Below are 22100 nucleotides of genomic sequence, written 5' to 3'. Positions count from 1 at the left end.
TCATGAAATTAAACTAGTAATGATAAGCAGAGAAAGTGCAGCCAGCATTTGAGGCAAGGTGTAACACCAGACACAAAAAGGACTAAATTGGGATTTTAACATATTCTGTGCACTCTTTGCTTATAGCTTAAGCTTTAGACAGGTGAAATAAGTGTGAGAAGAAAGACTGCCCTTTCCTGTAGAATTCCACCTTTCACATAAATGAAACTTTCTAGAAACTTTAAAAATGAAAAATGCACTTTAATTTCTACACAGATTACAAGGAAAACAGTTTCATGTAATAGTTACTTTTCTTCTCCAAATTAATGTGCATGAACATGTTTAAAATCAAGAACTATATAATTAATTAAGCATAGTTTTAGAGCTCTTATAAGAATTTCAAGTAGTAAGGACCACAGTGTACTAAGAAGTATGGCATTGGAGCCCCATGCCAAGTTATTTAGGCATGTCTTGGATTTGCTTCTGAGGTTCCTTAATTACCCTTGGAAAAGATGGGTGGGAGGAGAAATCAAATGTTTGAAATAGAAAGCAGTAATGTTGTAGTAAACAAAAAGAATGGTTACCGGTATGTCCTTTAGTCCAAGGAACAGTGTGCTAATAGGACTCAGCATACCAAGCAACCAGCAAATACAGTAAGAAAGCCTCCATATTTTCCCTAGAAAACACCTCCATATAATAAAAACTGCTATTTCATTGGGGTAGGTTGAAAAAAAAAACCATGAAGAATGGATGAGGATTTGTGGGGGGGTTGGCTCTGCTAACCATAGCTCCCTAGGAATCATACCTCAGTTGCACAAAATCTCAGATTAAATCACTTGTATTTGCTGGGAAAGATCCTATCTGAAACAATGGAAAGTTGTCGTCAGTCAATGCAGATCATTGGTTCAGAACTGGTGGATAAGGGCCCACTACCAGGCTGAAGCCTTATCTAAAGTGGGTTGTAACAGCAGTACAACTGCAACACAAATACATGATTTTAAAATTAGAAAAGTGTTCCTGAAATAGATGTTTGGATTAAAGGTGGGTCCCACTGATAGAGACAATACTGAGCTAGATAGATCAGCGGACTGACTCAATGTATAAGGCAGCTTCTATGGTTTTATGTTGACAATGTGGCACTGCAACCTATTAAGAGAGTCCATTCTAGCAAAAAGTTAGGACTGATTGGTAGATGCCAAGGAATAATTAAATTTTAGTGGGGAATACTCAAAAGCACTGAGCTTCAGAGTTGGAGTGCTGCTCAGATAACTGGGCCTCATGTGGTCATAAGACACTTGAAATAAAATTTGCCAGAGTAAATGCAAGTCGTCATATAATGATTCTGTCAGCTGGTCAGGAAAGAAAGAATGCTATCCTATCAGTAAGAATGGTGTCAAGAATTCAGGATATTTGACAGCTATCTTAAGCAACACTGCAATTTTTCCAGATTTCTCTTCAACAAATTTTTGAGAGTGTATGAAAAACAAACAAACCAGTTCCTATATTGTTAAGGTCAAAGAAGAAAGGTTTCCTCCTGTCAATGACATTAACCTTCAGTTTAAACAGAAAGCTTTGGTCACATGGCAGTTATAATCCTTCCAATGCCTGCGTCCAAGATACAGCTGTCCTTCAACTATGCTTTGAACTGGAACTAGCTGTAAGAATATATTTGGATGGAGACGAGAGTGAAACTAGTCTTCAGCAGCTAAATGGGGCAAACCACAAGTCTTGGAGCACAGAATAATAAGCTGCAGATAAGGCCTGAGCCTGTCCTGTGGGGAAGCCACTCTGGAGAATCTCTGTACAGACGAATTGGCTGCCTCTAGGATGCTTGTACAATGCTGGCACATTGTTCCAACAAATGGAGTTTTCAGCATAGTTAGGAAGCACTGAACAATTCATTTGAGAGGATATTTCAGTAATTGTGGCAAAATCGCTTGCTTGTGCCAGAAGCCTACTGATACTTGTTTAGGATTTAGGTTTTCATGAGCCAGCAAAGTCAAGGTTATGTTTAGATTATGGAAGGTATCTCCAATAACAAAAATGCAAATACAACAGCCTGAAATATGTTTAGGCCCTGCCTTTTAAACATGGATTTTTCCTCTAGCCTACTTCATTTGCTGAATATGAACCACAAACCCAGTCCTTTTCATACATTTCACAATGGAGGACAAGCAAGTTAAACCACATTTCATCCAAAGTATGTTAAAGGACATGTTATGTCTATAAAAGATTACAAGGGATGCCTTTCAGCTCAGTTCTTTTTAATTTATTCCAAACTCATTGGCAGCTCATTATAAAACCAAGACCTTTGATTTATCCAAGACATTCCAAGCCAAGAGTCATGTCCAACGAAGTCACTCTGTTCGCCCAAGGACTTCTGCCTGCTAGCTCCCCCTCCTTCTCCACCCACGCAATCTAAAACCCCAAACAGATTGGGGGAGGGGGGTGCTATGGAAGGAGAAGTTCCATTTAGCAAGTGGAAGTCCTTGCATGAACGAAATGATGTCCTTGGATAGTATTTTTAAAGAGTAAACCAATACTTCTTGTCCCAACAACTCAGACCTGTAGTTTGTCACCAGGCTACTTGCCCACGTTAACTATTCTTCCTGGTGAGTAGTTTGGCAGACCCAGTCTCTCTTTCTCAGGGACATATACACAGGAGGGTTACTAACATTTTGGGAGCTTATTTGCGCATATTTATATATATATCTCTCATGGATATTTCTATACTATCACTCAGTAAGATCCCCAGGGAGAGTTACATAATCACAACACATTCCCTATGTCGAAACTTAATCTAAGCTATCAGTGCCATTTACAGGGAAACCTAACATAAGATGCCCATCCTTTGTGGTTCCAGATGGTTACTGATTCATTTCCAGACTCAATTCAAAGTCCTATTACTTTTAAAGGGTTAAATTATTTGTGGTCAGGACACTTGATGGATTAGTAGAGGAGGTTTCTTTATTAGAGGCACATTTGTGGGGTAAGTCTTAAAGAGACTGCTCTGGAGCTGCACCAAGTTGTGGAACCCACTACCAAGAGAGATCCATCTTTTGCCCTCTTCTGCCTCTTTTGGCAGAATTAAAAAAAAAAAAACTTAACTGGCCAATATGTTTTGGTACTTATCTACTATTCAACTAATCATTTGTAAATGTTTTTTAAAGTTCTACTTGAGTGTATTTTTTTTGTATTTTATATTGTTAGTTGCCAAGGGTGTCCCCAGGTGGAAAGGTAAGACATGCATTTACTAAAATAAGATAAATCTTAAGGCATTCCTAACATACCAGGGAATATGTAAATCTGTCTAGCACTACAAGTCCTGTTTCAGCTTAAGAACCATAGTGTGCTATTCTGTCAACTAAACATTCATCTCTCTTACCAGTCTTAAAAACATTTTTTTAGGGACTCCGTGGAAATGTTCTCCTTTGCTCCTGTATTCTACATTTTCAGGTAGCTCTAATTATATTTAATTCCTAACTGCAATTCAGTAATCTGTTCATAACTAACATACATACCAGATCAGACCATTAGCCTACTTGCCCAATCCAAGATGGACCATCTTTATCTATGCCAGTTTTCATTTGCATTCATTTTAAAGACCCAACGATGTCCCCAAACCACAGTAAATCCTGTAATAGGAATGAAATACACTCTTGAAAGACAGAAGTACCGAGTTAAATGTAAGAATCAATTTTAGGCCATTCATACATCAGACTGTTAAACATACTGCTTGAGGTATTGGACATTTGGCAGTAACAAATGTTCTAACTGAATGCAAAACATTGTAAAATCCATTATATTAGCAGCAATTCTGAAGTGACAGCTAGGAAGTCAACGTTAAAGGAAATTTAGAAATGAAATGTATACTTCAAACTGTGTTCCTTTTGAATGCTTCAAATCTTGAGCTAAGCAGATCTCCAGTTCCCTCAAAACAACAATCTGTATTTTCAAATTTTACTGAGTTCTTCTGTTATTGGGTGATGTCCTATTAAGTCATAATCATACAGAGTTCTTGAAAAACAATACTGATATCCTGGGTAGCAATCTGGGGGTTGTAGCATGCCTCTAGGTTGATGGGCATGTGGTAGAAGTCTGACTACAAGTACCCACAGTGAATACTTAGCCTCTTCTAATTCACTTACGTGCACAAATACACACTTGCTTGGAGTATGTTCTATGGAACTAAATGAGACTTTCTTCTGAGTAGACACACATAAGACTGCACTGGGACTATTGTGTTATCAGTTCAAGAACTGGTCAAGCTTACAACAATGACCACAATTTTCGGTATCACTAAGCTCCAGAACAGATACTGAAGTATCCATAGCATTATCTATAAGAGGTCTTAAAACTATGTCACAGAGAGCCACTCCTAACTCCAAAGAATTATTTGGGCCTCCAAGCGTAACCAGCACAAAGTAAAGACAAACAGCTCAGCTGGCAGCATTCAGTTATCTCCAGTCTGAGGTCAAGCAGATCAAAGGAGCAGACAGGGATCAGAGAGATGCTTTCAGGTTCCCTGCAGAAACAAAACAACTTGCCACTAGTATTTTTATTATTAATAATTAACAATAGTATTGTGGTACCTATGTACTGGATTAAGCATTTCTTGCTATAACATATGGACAAATTGGGACAGCTACTTTTATATTTTCTGTTTTTGAGCTGCAAAGTGACCTGGAAGAGCAATACTTACCACTCAACAAATCAGAATGTGAGTGGACTAACAGGCATGAGGGCTCATGCAGAAACACTGCAGAGATTACTGAAGTTTAAGAGAACTAAAGTATATGTGACACACACAACTTTATAAAAGGAGAAACAGGATTTCTATAATAGTACTGGAACCAATTTTGTTTCATATGGTAGAAGTTAAATCATTTTAAGTTTCACTAAGGGAGACCACTGCTGACATCTCACGTCAGCAACAGGGCAATTTCCCAACATAGACAAAGCCTAGAGGGGCCACCTCTCACCCTGCATTTTATAATGTCAGCCAAGATCAGCTGGCAAGCCATAGATATCAGCTCCTCAGGATAAACTCCGGACCTTTGGAATTCAACCCATGGATGGTTCACCTGGTGTTGCTGTTAGGCCACAAACTCAGGATGCTACAGAAGGACCCATGCTTTAGATCTGACTGTTTAGATGTAGGAAAAACATCTGTGGCAAGGCTAAGTGAGGAATCTTTTTGAAAGTATTTTTTCTGCTATATCGAGGACCTCTTTGTGTCTCATTTAAGCTGAGTACGTATCACCCACATAAATTATCCTCTGCAAATATCCACAATCTGTCTCCCAGTCTAGGAATCACTACAATATTTTGCCTATTTCTTTTGCAGAATTTATCAATGTCACCATAAGGGCATTCAAATTTAAGAAACACATTTAAAATTCAACTCCACTGAAACGTGATGCAGTCAAATTATTCCATAGTATCCAATTTCAGCAATAAAAGGTGAGGAAATAAGGGCAGCCCCTTTCCCAGAAAAGCTCATGATTAACCAGTATTATGAACTGTGTGTCTGTCTCTATGGATGGATGGATGGATGGATGGATATAGATTTAGTTATAAGTTGGTGGGTGCCAGAGTTTGTGGGTGCTCTTAACCCCTGGACCATTAAAAGAGGACAGATGGGAGAGGCCCCTCCTCCAGCTCTGAGTCAGGTAGAAGATGAAAAGAAGAGTTTTTGAAGAGTGGAGTGGAGATTTTAGAATGGAGTTTTTGCAGTGATACTGCAGATGGTAAAATGCAGCAAGCTGGAGATAGGGTCAGACCCACGTTTTAGAGTATCTTTGATTTCTGTTTGAATCTAAGGCTGCAGCTATGGGAGAGACCAGACCCTCTTGGAGTGCAATGCTGGGAGCCCCTCCAACACAGGGGCTCAGCTTGTATATATGTGTATATAAACCATATATCATAAATACACCAGAGTCTTTACCGTGCCTCATTTCCAAAAGGAAACAGGGACCCTGGGTGAGTGCCTGGAACTCCTAGAATCTCGCACTGCTGAGAGGCTGGGGTTGTGTGAAAGAATATTAAAGCTGCTCCACCGAGCTAGAAGACTAGTGGCAAGGGAGGAAGAAATTTGCAAGGTTGTCCATTCAAATTTCAATAATTCTGATTGAAGTTAAGGAAGTTACAGAGTCAGTCTCAAAGTATATATGAGTAACCAGAGTTTGGGTTATTAAATTTTATCACATTAAATGGACACGATGCAAATTTGTGGCTCATTGCTGTGGGTGTTGACATTAAGACCTCTTAAAACTGGATTGCATTAATTTATTTATCATCATCAAACATCAAAAGTTCAGTCTGCCACAGAAGCACAAACTGAACTTTTTGTAATGATCTTATAGATAGTTAATTCATTCAGGGTCCACATTTCTAAATTTAGTGAAGACTAGTCTAGCCGTACTTCAAATGATCCTAGAAGTTCAAATAGGTTAGGGAGGGTAAGGGGTAAATTAGAACAGACATATTTAATTCTGAGAAGCTTGGAGAATCCCCCCCCCCCAATAGCTTTGCAAGGATTGATTGATAACAAGTATTATTTTTTTGGAGGGGGGGAACTATTCATTTAACAAAAAATACCTGTAAAAATATGCAGAATCTGTATCTAGGGTTAACACAGAGTGCATTTTACCTACAAAATGAACTTAACTTACACAGGCTGTTTTACATATAAATATTTTGCTATATTTAAAGTATACAAAAAGTGCAGTTGAATTTAAGTGTGCTCCCACACAATGACCAAGCATTTCAACAAAACCTGCACCAACAATTGTTCTTCATATTCCTAGATAATGTCACTGAAGAAGTCAATCGGAAAGTTTCATTTCATTTAATATTAATTGTAATGGCATTATTGAAAAGGAGGAGCACAATTAATCCCCACCCTGATACACTGAAATGCTCCTGAATGCATAGGTGAGCTGGGAATCCCCCCAGCATGCAGCTCTGCGCTTGCTAAGAGGGGCTGAATGCTGTATATCCTTCAATAACCACCCTGTTTAATTAAGGTAGCACTGCAAGTTTTCCCAAGTACTTGTTTAGCCACTGCCATTTGCTTTCTAGGAGGCACGTTCTTGCAATGTTCAAAGGTAAGCATACTACAACTTATGTATTCTTGGGGGTTCTATTACCATTTTCCATCTCCAAAAATCAAACGTGATACAATTGTCAATGAAGATTATTCTTTTAACTATGACATTCCCACTAGGAGTCTTGGATGCTTTACAACAAAAGTCAGGCCATCGTATAATGTAAGCATAAATATCAGGTTGCATCACTGTACTAGTAATGGACCACACGCTGCAATATGTTAGAACTTAAAGGCTGCCAAAATTATGATCTGGTAATGATTAGCAAAAGAATGCTACACAGTTGTTTCTAATTGCAATCCTTCATGCATATTTAAAACAGGGTGTATGAACACAGTTTGCAATTAATTTACATGGCTTCTTTAAACTGTATTGCGATAAAATGAGACAACCCAACAGTTAATTTTAAGAAGTGTTTGTAAATCATTCATGTATAACAGGGCAGTGGGCAGATTCCAATATGTCACATTAAAAATGTTTTTTACTGCTTCCTAACCACAATTTAGTCAACATGAATGTAGTCAAGATGCATAATTTCGTATTTTAAACTCTTGCATATCTCAGTACACACTTTTTTTCCTGAAAACGTATTCCTGCATTGCAGGGGGTTGGACTAGATGACCCACAGAGTCCCTTCCAACTCTTCTATTCTATTCTATTCTATTCTATTCTATTCTATTCTATTCTATTCTACTCTATTCTGACTTTTATGACCAAGGTACCCCTTTTTAGTCAAGAAAGGCCTTTTACTCGGCAGTTACCCTCTTTTTCCAGTACACTATGGAGGACTGAATACCTGTTGCACAGAGACAACCCTCAAGGCAGCATACGCAGCAGAAAGCCCTTACCAATTTTTCATCAACTGTGATGAGTTGCGTGTCTTGAGCTTGGTCCTGTGCCAGCCGCCATGTGGAAGTGTTCAGTGACCTGCAGTGCAAGACTCGAAGTTAAAAAATGATTCATGCAATGAGAAAATAGAGGCAGACAAATCTTACATAAACAAGTTACTTTAACAATATCCATCTTGTAAAAAAAGGGGAGAGAAATGAGGGCTCAAAAATCCACCCACCTCCCACCACCCCCCAATTAGTTCTGTCTACTGAGTTTTTGGCAGACTCTCACTTCGCAGTTCACAACAGGCTGCACTTTATGTCAGCCTACAGGCTCTCTGTCACACAGAGACTGCCAGTGGCAAGGACTGTACTACTCTATGCAAGTACAGTAGCTGGTTTGTCACGAACAAACAGAAAAAAATGCAAAGCTACTTCGACTCCTCTGGAACTCTGAACCTCAATGAAGCATCAGAGGACTTAAACTCATTAGTCCCTTTCCAAACAATTCAAACTGTAGTGGAAGTTTCAAGGCAGGATCATAAATGAAAGAACACTCCTGAGACACAGATTCTGAATTAATGCCTAGGCCCTGTTCAACATTTCTCTGATGTACACATTTATCTACAAATAGCCACTGTAATTGACTTCTAAAGATCTGTCCCAGCAAAATGATTCAAGCTATTTCTATGGTTCAGTTAGTACATTAGGCCAAACACTGGGCTGGATCCAAAAGTTGTCCTTGCACTGGACAAAAGGACTGACACTCTGCACTGGGAACGCTGTGCAAGAAAATCCAAATAAATTCAAAGAGGTTGTATAGCCTCTTGTGTAGGCAGAAGGAAACAGAACTGCTACAGAATTAACCTCTCATATCGCTATGTGAATTATTGCTTAAGCATGTGAGGAAAGCAGTGGCAGCTCTTTTCCTTCTCAAGGTTCTTTGGATCCAACCCATTGTCTTCACTGTAGTTATCAATATTCATTAAATAACTGGAAGCAAAGTAAGAAAACAAGAAGTTGATGAAAGATTCCAAGCACACACTTTTTTTTAAAGATGAAGCTTGAGACTTCATCTTTTTTATTAGTCTATTGTTTTTATACTGTAGTCATTTATATGCCACTTTGTAATCAAGATACTACTAAGATGAGTTTGGCCAAACTGCGAGAGGCAGTGAAGGATAGGCGTGCCTGGCGTGCTCTGGTCCATGGGGTCACGAAGAGTCGGGCACGACTGAACGACTGAACAACAACAACAACAAATCAAGATACCAGTACAGCTCATTAAAAACCAAGATAGGGCATTATAAATCTCCATCCATTTCACTTCCACCCCACTCCTCTTTGGGAAACATCAGATCAGCAAGTTTACTACAGACAGAATTTAAAAACCAGACTCCTTTTAAGTTTTGAATTGTCTCTGAAGCAGACTTCACAAAGCAAGCAGACTTCCAAATGCAAATTATGTTTCGAGTTTATGAGGTGCCATAGCTGCCTTGCTGGCATAGTTTCCACCACTACATGAGCATCACAATTTTTGAAAGTCAGCTATTTGGTCTGACTGTAACTTGAACAAGTTTGAAAAATAATATGCCCCACTCCCACAAGACGCTGACCTTAAAAGAGAAAGCAAAAAATAGTTTACTTCAATATTAGCTTTCTAGTAGCTTATACTTTAAACTGTGGTGATTAATTGAGAGCACTTTCAAGCATGCAAACTTAACTAGTATTTTATCTTGGTTATAACACATCATTCTTAATAATGACTAGAAATCAGGCTTACCCAGATGTGCAATATTTTAACAAAGTGAAGCAAGCTTCCAAAGTAGAGACTATCCCAGTTGTTTCCGACTGAAAATGAACTTTAAGGCTACTCGCAAAGTTCCATTTATTAGAAGAAAATACCTAAGAGTGTCTCGCATGTTACCTTGTGAATTCCAGAAAGCTAAAGAAAATATATCTGAATGGCTCCCAATGTGAAGCAAACAAGATAAAGCCAGAATTTCAGGCAAGTGGTACATTCTCTTCTAAAAAGTTTGGACCTAATAAGAATCCCAAGAAAAATGGGGCAATAGCATCTTATTACATGGTGCTATCATATCTCACATAAGAACAGGGCAGAAAGCAGGGCCACACAGCCAACCTTAAGGATCAGGCAGGTAGGTGTGGGAGCAGACACTTTCTGAAATAGCCTGCTCTTAAGCTGTTTATGGCTTTAAAGGCACAAACCAGCTCTTTAAATCAAGCTTGGAAACAAAATCAGTTATATATGCTCCAACTGCTGAAATCCAGACAATAATTTGGCAGAACCGTTTTTGCACTCACTGAATCTTATAGAACTGTTTTTTAAAAGCATCCCTACATTGCAGCAATACAGCACTATCTGAAAGTAACCAAGGCAGAGGTGACCGCTAATCTGTGGTCCTGCAAATGTTGCTGGGCCTGACGGGAGTTGCAAGTTCAACCTCTGGAGGGGCACATGTTAGTCATACTCTACTACAGGATGAGTTACTGACACCAGGACCATCGTCTCCAGAAAAGGCCAAATAAATGGCAAACTAGCCAAAGCTACCAAAAGGCTCTCCCTGCCACTGTGGACATCTGTAAATCTTATGAGAGTAACAAGTGTGGATCAGAACTACCCGCACGCTATGCACCTGCTGCTTCAGGGAGAATGCAGCCCATCTGTGCAAGCTAGATGTGGTTCTATTACATTTTTGATCAAATATTCTCAAAAGGCAAGCACAGCCAATCATCAGCATGCCTTGGGTTCCATTCTTTGCCAATAACATCTGTACAAGGCTGTTAATATTATCAGTGTTAGAAAATGGGATAGGAATGCCAGAAGCCATGTGGTTCCTGGGATTTAGGACAAAATGTCTAGGCACCTTTTTTTTGCTGCTCTGCTACCAGAGCAGGCAGCCCCACAGCAAAATAAATAAAAAAGAAATTTAAAAAATGCTGCCAGGCGAATCAGGGAGTCAGCAGAGTACTGCGGCAGCAAAAGACACGTCTTTTGCTACCACTCTACCCTGCCAAACATCTGATTCATCCAGCAGCGTGGCAGCAAAAAATGGTGCATCTTTTGCTGCTGTGCTGTTGGGCGAATTAGATGTTTGCCAAGGGTTGTGCTGCAAAAAAAGAGGCATGGTCTTTTGTTGCCGCTGTGCCCAGCAGACCAGATGACTGCAGCCAGGCAGGTGGGAATGCTAGGTGCCAAGGGCGGCCCCTGGACATCTCCATCCAGTCGCAAAAGTCTGATTGCCAATCACAAAATGCGACTGGTGCTCGTTCGGCTTTCAAACACTGTGTGGGGTACCCTCAAAACTACTGCTCTTCAAATTGAGGAGACACAGTTTCCACTTTAAACAACTGAGTGAAAGTCATAGTTCATGGATTTACACTCTGAATAAAAACAAGACAGAAGTGGTGATGGTTGGTGGTCCCTGGACTGCAGTGTTTTTGTAGGTGATTGATGGTGTTCGCCTCTAGCTGCAGCTGATCAGGACCACAGGAGTTGACTGACTGCTGTCAAGATCCAGGAAACCAAGATTGCTGCTAAATACATTATGCTGTGTGTTTCTCCATAAATAAATATAGCTATCAGCTGAATAAAAACCTTCAAGACCTGGAAATATCCAGTGGGATTTACATCCAAAGAAGTTACATTCAGAGAGGGCGGGGTTACACTGTACAATGTATGGAATTTATTTCAATCAAAGAACACCAGTTAGTTTCTCTATTACTTTTGTTTGTTTGTTTGATCCTAACACAACAGGGCCGTTTCCACCATTACAGTATAAAATGAAAACACAAAATACATCTCATAAAAATAACCAACCCCCCCCCCCTAACCACCACCCCAATAACAATATACACATTTACTACTTATCTGGCAGTTTTTAAATCCTGCTAATTTTCCTAGAATTGCATTAATTTTCCACAGTTAAATATGTGCAGGCAAGCCACTACATGCCTGGGAAGTGCTATGAAATATTTATTTGTGACATATTGACAGGGAAAAAGAGATTTAAAAAATCAACCTCTTTTCTATGTTGCATAACTTTTCCTGTCTAGAGACAATTTTATTCACCACAGGAAACAGGGCAAGTGACCTTTACTATGTTATATTTATAAATATCTAAAAAATAATTGTGTTTGTACCCTGAACTAAAGACAGAGTAGATAAACAGGATTTGAAACAAAGATCTGAAATGAAAATGTTCAAAAGGATAGACAGTACACATAGAAGAACTTAACTTGGAGAAAAAAGGTACCTGACATTATGTCCAGACATGGACAGGTGATTTCACTATATCAGTCTCCTGCAACAACACTGTCTTGGAAACACAGATGCCACCCATTTGGTGCATGAATAAAAACCAAAATAAAACTAATTTTAACATTACTAGCCAAAGGTCAGGCAGCTACTTGGTATCATGTATCAAAGCCAATTGCTACAGAAAGTTCACCTGTCTTTTGAAATTGAACTCATGACCCTTTAGGTAATAAAAACACGATTTAGGAAATGAACAACTACTAGGCATTTCATATGAGCGTTACAAATAGATACAACTGAAGCCCCCCAATGTTGATCACAACCAATAGTGTTATCAAACTCCCAAGTGAAAAAAGTGCAATTCTTCATGCTTCCGTAGCATCAGATGCCGAATTAGGTCAATCAGAGTGCTATTTATACATACAATTGCTTAAGAAAATGAGTAATTTGATAACAAAATTGCTGAAAGAAAGAGTCACCCACTGATAACAAGCCAAGGAACTGCTGCCTAGGCCAGACAAGGTAGACAATGATGCTGGTTCCAATAACTGCTGCAGCAAAACAAGAACAACTCTTCAGCTTAAGGAGGAATACAAAATCTAACAGAACAGTACGTAATTATGCCCATGCAGCATCTCCTTAGCTCCTGACTAGTACTGTACTGGAATTCTGTATTTGTGGGCGGCTGGTGGGAACAGGGAGACGACTGGGGGAGGAAGGATTACAAATTTGCAAAAACCACAGGTGACCTAAGTTCTGCCCTGCCAGTGTTTTCTGAAATGTCAAATGTCTCCCCACACAAATATATTCAGATTGTACCAAAAGCCACAGTAAATAACAAGTGTGCTTTTATTATCACAAAGTAGTACAAAAGTCAAAGGGTTTAATTCCAGAACTGCGAGGAATGAAACAGCTAACGTTCCACAACCCACCTCTGTGTTCAGGGAAGGCTATGATATTTTACTTTTCCAAACTCCTTCTGAATTTTATAAATTAGTTACAGGGGGGGGGGGGCGGCACCTTCCAGATAACAAGACAGGTACAACATCTTCAAGCTTTAAAATGTGTATGAGTGGCATAGTTACAGAAGATAAGCCTTATAGAAAGTTTATTAACAGAAAGTAAAAATAAGTTGCCAAAAACAACAACACTGAATTTAGTTACACTGAACATCATGATATAGGAAGCTACTTAATGTGTTCTAAATGTTGTACACCACCCTGGGATCTTTTGATGAGGAACAATATATAAATCAAACAAATAATAAATAAATAAATAGGGTGGTGCTGATGAATGCCAAGGTTGCAGATTTGATCCCAGTAAGGAACAGCTGCATATTCCTACATTGCAGGGGGGGAGGGGTAACTAGATGATCCTCGTGGTCTCCTCAACTTCATAATTCTATTTATACAGAATCAAATCATTACTCCAACTAGCTTAGTTGTGTCTACACTGACTGGTAGCTCCCCAGTTTCAGGTGCAAATGCTTCACAGTCCTACCGGAGTGGTCAATGACTGAGGCTAGGACTTCCTGCATACAAAGCATGTACTTTGCCACCAAGCTGCAGCTGCTCTTCCTCCAATTTTGATTTATTTTACTTAAATTATTTCTTAAAAACCTTCTTTCAACAAGACATCTCAGGATGAAACCAAAAAGCGTGAATAAAACTAATTCACGGCACAGATACAATTTACAATCAACAAATAAAACACAACGAAACAAGTGACAATTTAAAACCTAAACTAAAAGAACTGAATGGAGATAAAATCCAGAAATTATCTAAAATGTCTGCACAAGTAGGACAGCATTCATGTAGTACTGAAAAACTTATAACACTGGCACCAGGCATGTTTCTTTGGGAAGGGCATTCCAAAGACATGGTGCCGCTGTGAAAAAGGCCCTCTCCTTTGTTGAAAATGTAACAGATTTCTACTAATGCTTGGAGTAAGCCTGTTACAAAAGACAACCCAAGAGTCATTTTTTTTGCTGCCAGTTGTCCCCCAAAGTCAAAGGAACAGTTTCAAATAGCTAGTTTGAGGGGGTGTTGTTTATATGTGCAACTAGTAATTGATAAAAATAATAGAATCAGAGTTGGAAGAGACCACAAGGGCCATCCAGTCCAACCCCCTGCCAAGCAGGAAACACCATCAAAGCATTCCTGACAGATGGCTATCAAGCCTCTGCTTAAAGACCTCCAAAGAAGGAGACTCCACCACACTCCTTGGCAGCAAATTGTGAAAAAACTACCAACACTGGCCTTGTTCACTTATTAACTGTTAACGAGTTTGCTCACTTCTAATCAAAGGAGTTTGTGCCTTTAGTAAGAAAACTTACAATAATGTAGGGCACAGTACAACTATAAGGGCAAAATATAACATCACATTCGTGTATGCAATAGTACTTCTCTTTCCATGCCCTCTGCCACCACCTTCTACCCCCAAGGGTGTCTCCCTATTCTCAGGAGCAGATCTGGGGGACATGCAATGGGAGGAGAGAAAAGAAAATTCCTCTTTTCATTTGTGGAACAAGCAAAAAGTCACAACTGAAAAACCCATAGGGGATTTCAATGGTTACTAGCTTGGTGGCCTGAACTGCCTTAGCAATAGTTCTGAAAAAGTATATATTAACTAATCATTTACTTAACAATTTAGACCAAAACCATTAACACTATTATCTTATGCACTTATTATTCAAAACAAAAATAAATTCCTTCCAGTAGCACCTTAGAGACCAACTAAGTTTGTTCTTGGTATGAGCTTTCGTGTGCATGCACACTTCTTCGTGGGCATGCACACGAAAGCTCATACCAAGAACAAACTTAGTTGGTCTTTAAGGTGCTACTGGAAGGAATTTTTTTATTTTTGTTTTGACTATGGCAGACCAACACGGCTACCTACCCGTAACTGGACTTATTATTCAAGTATTTTTTAACAAACCAATTATGTTTATGTGTGAAGTATAACAGCATAACAAATAGGAAGAAGCAAGTGTGAGCAGATGCAAAAGAGGCACCTTTAATAGTTGTGCACAACTTCACAACAACTTCATAAAGGGAGCTTTAGAAGGAATTTCAGCAAGTAAGGCAGATCCCCCATCCATTTTCCTTCTGGTCACTTCAGAAGAAGTGGGTATAAATGTCAAGAAGAATTAACACATTCAATGGCAACTCTTCACACAAATCGTTCACACACAGGGTAGTCCATGTTTGTCACAATAGAAAACAAACCAGACACACTTGCCCCATTATATATCTCCCCAATGTCCTTCTATTTCTTACAGTGCAATTCTTTCCCAATCACTTCAATTGAAATACGCCCAAACAGTATGCACAGGACTGCATCCATAACTATCCTATGTAAAACCATCTCACATCTTAATTCTGCTATGCCATGTGCAGATGTGAATTTGCTCCCTGCTCTTAAATTTGCATTTTAAAGCACTGCACTTTGAACATGCTACACCCTTAGACATCCATTTAAAATATATATACACACACTAATTACAAATCTACAAACAGTAGATTATGAATTATGAGTATCTTGCGGCACCAGATACTGCATTTCTAGATGAAACCAATAATCAGTGAGTTGACAAGTGTACACACAACCAGGGGCTGCATTTGGTCATGATGTTTTGAGTCTGAATAAATGGTTCTCTACAGAAAACAAGTTATTTATATTTATTTGAGGTTTTGTAGTATCAGCAGTGCAAAGGGCTGTTGCAACTCATCTGCTCTCTGGACAGGACACTGTTCTGTTGAAGGATATATATCTACTCAAAATACTGTGTAACATACGTTCACAAAATAATCTTATTTTCAGAATGGAGAATTATTCTCTCAAAAGCAGGGACTTCAAAGAGTTTATCCTGTGATGCCATACAAAAATTCAATTGACATCCAGCATTATTAGCAGGAGTACTAAAAGACAAATAAATCTTCTTAAATAGAGAAATAAGAGTTAAACAACACCTGTAAATTTTTCCTAATGAATACCTAGAGGCTTTGGGGGAGAATCAATGGAATCTGCACTCTGTGGCTGCTTTCAAGTGAAAATTTTAAAACCTTGCAGAGTTCTAGTCAAGACTTTTACATGCTGTTTACTTTCATCATGGTACAGCTATTTCAAAAGATGCCTACAAGTGGGTTGGTGAAAGTTTAATCTCTGTGTATGTTTCAGTTCCATGACTGACAAACAAGTAAGAGACAACTTCTTCATTCAGAAATTGACTAAGGGCTTGTAATTTTTTCTTAAGTACAATAATAAGCAGTGTTATGAATCATGGAAAAAACATTGAACTTATTTTTCTTCTTTATCTAAAACTAAATGAATTTTATTTAGTCTAGAAAAAATGTGTTAATTTGTATTGCCACCAGTCATATTGATTGAAGAACAAAGTTCAAATACTGTTTGAAATTGCCCGCTCTCTTTGGATATAGGGAATGACCTTCCCAACAGAATGGAAGTTTCTCACACTGACAATCAAATATGTGCTTTGTGATGAATAACATTCTTGAGATTCCTGAAAAACACAATGGCTGGTTAAGTAATAGATCCTTCAAAGAAGACTGTTTATCTGCCAGAAAAATATAGGTGTCAAAAGCGAGAGAAACAATTGAAAGTCATGCCTCTCTAGAATGCAAGATGAATATTGAACATATATTGATACTGATTATTTGAACACAACAAAAGCCATATTTGCATTTCAATTTGTTGTATACCATGCAGTAATTAGAACTGTGGTATAATCTTAATTTTAAAAACCAGCACTGCTTTTGATTTATTGACCTACAAAATTTGTTAGTAGGCTCTAATTAAGGGTGGATTAAGACATTGTTAGTGTCTGATTTTTCCACTATTCAAAGAAATGTGAAAGTAGGTTCATTCTTTCTGTGAGTTAAAATCCTAGACTGCATAAGCAACCCAAGCAGTTGCTTGAGGCAGTATTTTTAGGGGCACAGTGAAGCATCATGAAATCAGATATGGACATCTTAGGAAACTTTACAATATAACTCATTGTGCAGGCACATGCAATCAAGTGCCTTTTATAACATTGCAAGGAATACTGGGACACACTTTCCAGATGATGCTGTGTACCACTTGGGGCGATCTACTGCCTTGAGGTAGCACTAATTGGATATTTTGGTTCAAGGAGATCGCTTAAATACATCAATGTTTGTCTCAGTGGGTTGAAAAGAAAAATGCAATGTAAAGAAGCTGTTATTCGAAATCCCCATTTTAGGATAACTTAAGACCAGTGCTTTTTTTCTTTAAAAATATTTAGGGGTACTCTCATTTGGACTCAAGAAAATCACCATTTTATAGTTCAAATCGGGGAAAATAAATACAGTAAATGCACCAAAGTACAAAGATTCACAAAACGTTTAGGGGTATGCATACCCCTGCGTTCCCCCAGAAAAAAAGCACTGCTTAAGACCACCCAAGAACTGAAGCTCCAATATTCAATATAGAATTGTTTTTAAAAATGTATTACCAATGAGATTTAGGATACAGAAGACAACCCACAAAGCATTTGTCCAGAAGTGTAGCCATTTTAATCTATGCTAACATCAGACTATAAAAATGTTGCAACTGCTCAGATCCTGATTCCCAATGACACAAACATTTGCATACAACTGTGAAGTTCATTAAAAAAGGATAGAGGTAGGCCAAGAGACAAGTAGGCCTTTATCTAAGAAAACTCATGTAAACTACTTGCATTCCAACATTACACACATTTATTGGGAAACTTATTTTGCACTAAGTCTCACTGAATCTATGTATAGGGGTTTGGGTTTTTCCTCCCAAAAGGAAATGTATTTCATATTTTGCTCCAGTACAGATCCATTTCTTCTTTCTGGTGTAAGAAACAGCAGCATATGAATCTGAATCTTCTTTTTATCCAGCAGTGTTTCTGTGCAAATTTTTCCAACCAACACTGGTATATGTACTAACTGATAATAAAGCTATAATGGATGAGACAGGTTAGGGATGATTAGAAAAATCTTTATAGCCCAATCCTATAGTAAGGTAAGGCATGCCTTAAAATCAGTGCACTAGAGTGTGCTTGATTCTGCAAAAGATCAGGACAATTTTCCCTCATAGGACATTAGGAGTACAGTATTTTATTCCTCCCACAGGTAAAAAAAACAAACAAACCACAATAACCAATCAGATGGGTCAAATTTAGCACAGAGAAGAGAGGGAGAAAAATACACAGAAAGACTACTCAAAAGGTAAGACTTTTATTCCATACAAGCTCCAAGAAAACCTCTGTAGCTCCTCCCTTCCGCTTCTCCCTCAAACTTGTTGCTGATAGCATATGGTACAGTTCAATTTGTCTGAACTAAGTGAACTTTCTTTAGCTCTAATTAGCTACAAATGTAGTAACTTCTAATCATAGGCAACCACCAAACCTAAACAGTATGAAATGAATATACTCTTCCTCTTATTTTCTCCACTAAATCAGCAATGAATTTGTTAGGGAGACTTTGGTTAAGATGCAAAGGAAAAGTCAAAATATGGTGCACATATACACATATTCACACGCTATAATAATATTCAGTGCTTCCCAGTCCCCAAAGAGTTTGTTGAGAGATGAAATTTGTCATTCAGAAGCAGCTACAGTACAGGACATTGTCCATGCTGTAAGTAATATGTGTGTCTGAAAAGAGATCAGGTGCCTTACAAAGATAGCTTTGAATATATTTATTCCAACATTTTTTAATGTCTTCATGTTCATGTTCTCTCAAGCCATACAAATAGAAGAGTTTACTTACAACAGAAGTTACTGCAGTGGACTTCCTATTCACCCACAAGCAAAACAACAGTACATATGCATCTCCATATGTATAGTGTACAGTTTACACTATTTTTTAAAGGAAGAGGAAAACATGATTTGCAACTACGGAAAGTTCTGAGAAAAGTACATCTTAAGTAAGCTTCAGCCAGAAGATCAACATTAATAAAGAAATCGTCAGCATCACAAGAATGGAAAAATCAGGCTTCTGAAACGATGGGCTTCTTTCCCATACAGGAGTCAAATCAACATTAACACAAACCGGAAGGACTATCATCACAGTGATCGCTGTTGCAAATGGCACGTTCTTATCTTGTATATACTGCCTTTCCGCACGGAAAAAGGCACAGGCCTACCTACTGCTTCCTTTTACATTTCATGGCCTTCACCATGCCCGGCTGTTTGCAATTATCACCTTGCGCCAAGTGAATGCACCTGACAACCAAACACTACGCTTCACGCAGCTGAGGTCTCCAAGCGAAAACATACAACACAATAAACCTGTTTGTTTAGGTGCCTCTTGGACAATCTTTGTTGTTGTTTTTCTATCTGAAAGGAGAGCTAATTCGCGCTCTCTCTCTCCCTTTACAGCTGGATGCACAGTGAACTGCGCATAGTGGAGGCCAGGTAAAAGAATAAAAACCCTTAAGAGTTGGGGGTAGGCGAAGAGCTGCTCCCCCTCACGAGTAGACTCCCAGGGGCATCCACAGGGGGGAAAGGCAAAGCTGGGTTAGGGGCGTCCCAGTTACACGTGCATATGTGTACACACACACACACCCTGGCTCGTGGCCTCAACCCACGCCCTTTCTCTACGACGATACCTGGACAACGAGACACATACACACCCCATATCTCGTCCCACCCCCAATCCCATTCCTGGGCTGGTGGGCAGTGGAGGATGAGGGGCCACGGCCCTCCCGCTTCCCCTATCTACCCGCCGACGAGCCCGCTTCCCGTGTGTGTATATAGACAGATAGATAGCTAGATATATACCTGGGGCCGAAGCCGCCGGTGGAGGCAACGGCTGCCGCTTCTCTCCCTGCCCCGCGCGCCAAGTGCCTCGCCGCCGCAGCCGCTGACATTGAGAGCTCCTGCAGAAGCAGCACCGCCGCCATGTTGGTGCGAACAGCTGCGGCGGAGACGGGGCGCCGCTAGGGACAAAACGCCTCCGTCCCGGACGGAAACGCGAAGCGGGGGGTGAGGGAAAGGAGCTGAATGGCTGCAGCTACAGCTGCTGCTGCTGCCGCCGCCGCAACAAATTACCACGAGAGGGGAGAGCAAAGAGAGGCGGTGGGGGAGGAGCCAATTTTAAGCAGGAGGACAAAGTGAAAGGAGTGGGTGGGGTGAGGTGAGGTGAGGTATGGTGCAAATCATACCTGCGCGATCCCGCACGTGTCTACTTGGGAGCCATTCTCGTTGACTTCAATGGGACTTGCTCCCAGGTAAATCTCTCGTGGCTGCAGTAATAGCCACCGGCGGCTCCTGGAATGGCTTAGCAATATGTCTGTGTGATTTGAAGATTGGCGTTGGGCTACGAAGGTTGGGGGGGACGACGACTCGGGTTCAGTTCCCTCCCCAGCCACGGAAGTTTGCTGCATGACATTGGGCTAGCCTCTCTCAGCTTAACCTACCTCGCAGGGTTCTTGAGAGGACAAAGTGGCTGGAGGGAGAGAGCCCTTTTATGCTGCCTTGAGAAATTCTGAGGAAAGTTGGGATGTAACCAATAGAGGCAGGGGGCCTCCTTCCCCTCCCCACCCCACCCCACCCCAAGCCCCTTCATTGGCCCAATCTTACTCACCACCAGAAGTGGCAAATAGGTATGGTCTGGAGAACTTGGGTTGCTGACTGATCAGAGACTGGCTATAGCCAGGGGTAGGCAACCTAAGGCCCGTGGGTCAGATGCGGCCCAATCGCCTTCTAAAACCAGCCCATGGACGGTCCAGGAATCAGTGTGTTTTTACATGAGTAGAATGTGTCCTTTTATTTAAAATGCATCTCTGGGTTATTTGTGGGGCATAGGAATTTGTTAATCCCCCCCCCCAAATATAATCCTGCCCCCCACATGGTCTAAGGGACAGTGGACTGGCCCACAGTTGAAAAAGGTTGCTGACCCCTGGGCTATAGCTTCTGTCTGTCTGCTCATCCACCGCTGTTTCTGGGCACCATCCAGAGGTCAAGGTCAAGGAGGCAGATGTGGCAGCAGCTGCAGATACCGGTACCTCTTCCTCTAGGTGCACAGCAACCCCTTGTCAGTTTTACAGTGGTCAGGGATGGTGGGAGTTGTGGTCCCACGACAAATGGGCAACCGAAGTTGAAGAATTCCCCTGGGCAGTCCTGCTGGGCCCAATTCTCCATGCTGCATTGCCCCAAGAGCAAGGGTAGGTCAGTAAGTAATAAGTATAGATCCTTCTGAACAGAGAGAGCCTTCGAGAGATGAAGGACATATAATTGATCCTGGGCAGGTTTGTGCAACCATCAGTTACTGAGTCCTCCCTGCCACCAGAGATGAAGTGAAGGTGAACCAGAACAGCCTCAACACAATTGCTCACCTTTCTTTCCTCTCTCTCTCTCTCTCTCTCTCTCTTTCTCTCTCTGCAGTCTTGTTTTTATCATTCTCTGCATGATGCAATTGGGTGGACTGGGTTTGCTGGTCGTCTCCAGTTCTTTTTGTACATAATCCAAAAAAAGGGGGAGGAAGAGAGAAAAGAAAATGGCAGCTCCTGTGAGGAGCAGCTGCTGCCTTTTCTTTCTCTAATGGTTTCTCTAAGCAGAACACCTGGGTCCGGTTCTCCCTCCTGGGTTGCTCAGAGAATTAAAAGAGGGTGAGGGGACAGAGGCAGGAACAGGCGTCTGATGGCTCAACCACTTGCACTCTCCCTTTAAGTGGCATTTCAGGTTGATTTCTACAGGAGTTGCCGATCTTTTTAGGTACTTGGGTGCAATTAGATTTTTGAGCGAGTGCTGTGGGCACCACCCTTCCTCTGGAGAGACAGAGAGTGCATACATACGCACAATAGATTTAAAGCTCCCTGTTTTCCCCAAAGAATCCTGAGAACTGTAGTTTATCCCTCACAGAGGTTTGATTCCCAGTACCCTTAACAAAC

At 40.3% G+C, this 22100-nt stretch overlaps 1 protein-coding gene across 1 annotated transcript in view; it reads right to left on the bottom strand.

Moving 5' to 3' along the window:
• NDUFS4 (NADH:ubiquinone oxidoreductase subunit S4) overlaps positions 1–20158 on the bottom strand; it is a 46452-nt gene extending 26294 nt beyond the window's left edge. The window contains exons 1-2 of the mRNA XM_033163906.1: positions 19990–20158; positions 7937–8015 (exon numbers count right to left, since the gene is read on the bottom strand). Of these exons, the coding sequence (XP_033019797.1) occupies positions 7937–8015; positions 19990–20111 (201 nt within the window). The 5' untranslated portion in view covers positions 20112–20158. The remainder of the gene's footprint in view (positions 1–7936; positions 8016–19989) is intronic.
• Positions 20159–22100: the final 1942 nt, after the last annotated feature.

The sequence above is a fragment of the Lacerta agilis genome, chromosome 11 (assembly GCF_009819535.1).
Source record: "Lacerta agilis isolate rLacAgi1 chromosome 11, rLacAgi1.pri, whole genome shotgun sequence".
Classification (NCBI taxonomy): domain Eukaryota; kingdom Metazoa; phylum Chordata; class Lepidosauria; order Squamata; family Lacertidae; genus Lacerta; species Lacerta agilis.
The sequence above is the reverse complement of the archived record's forward strand: the minus strand, read 5'-3'. Positions and strand labels throughout refer to the sequence as shown.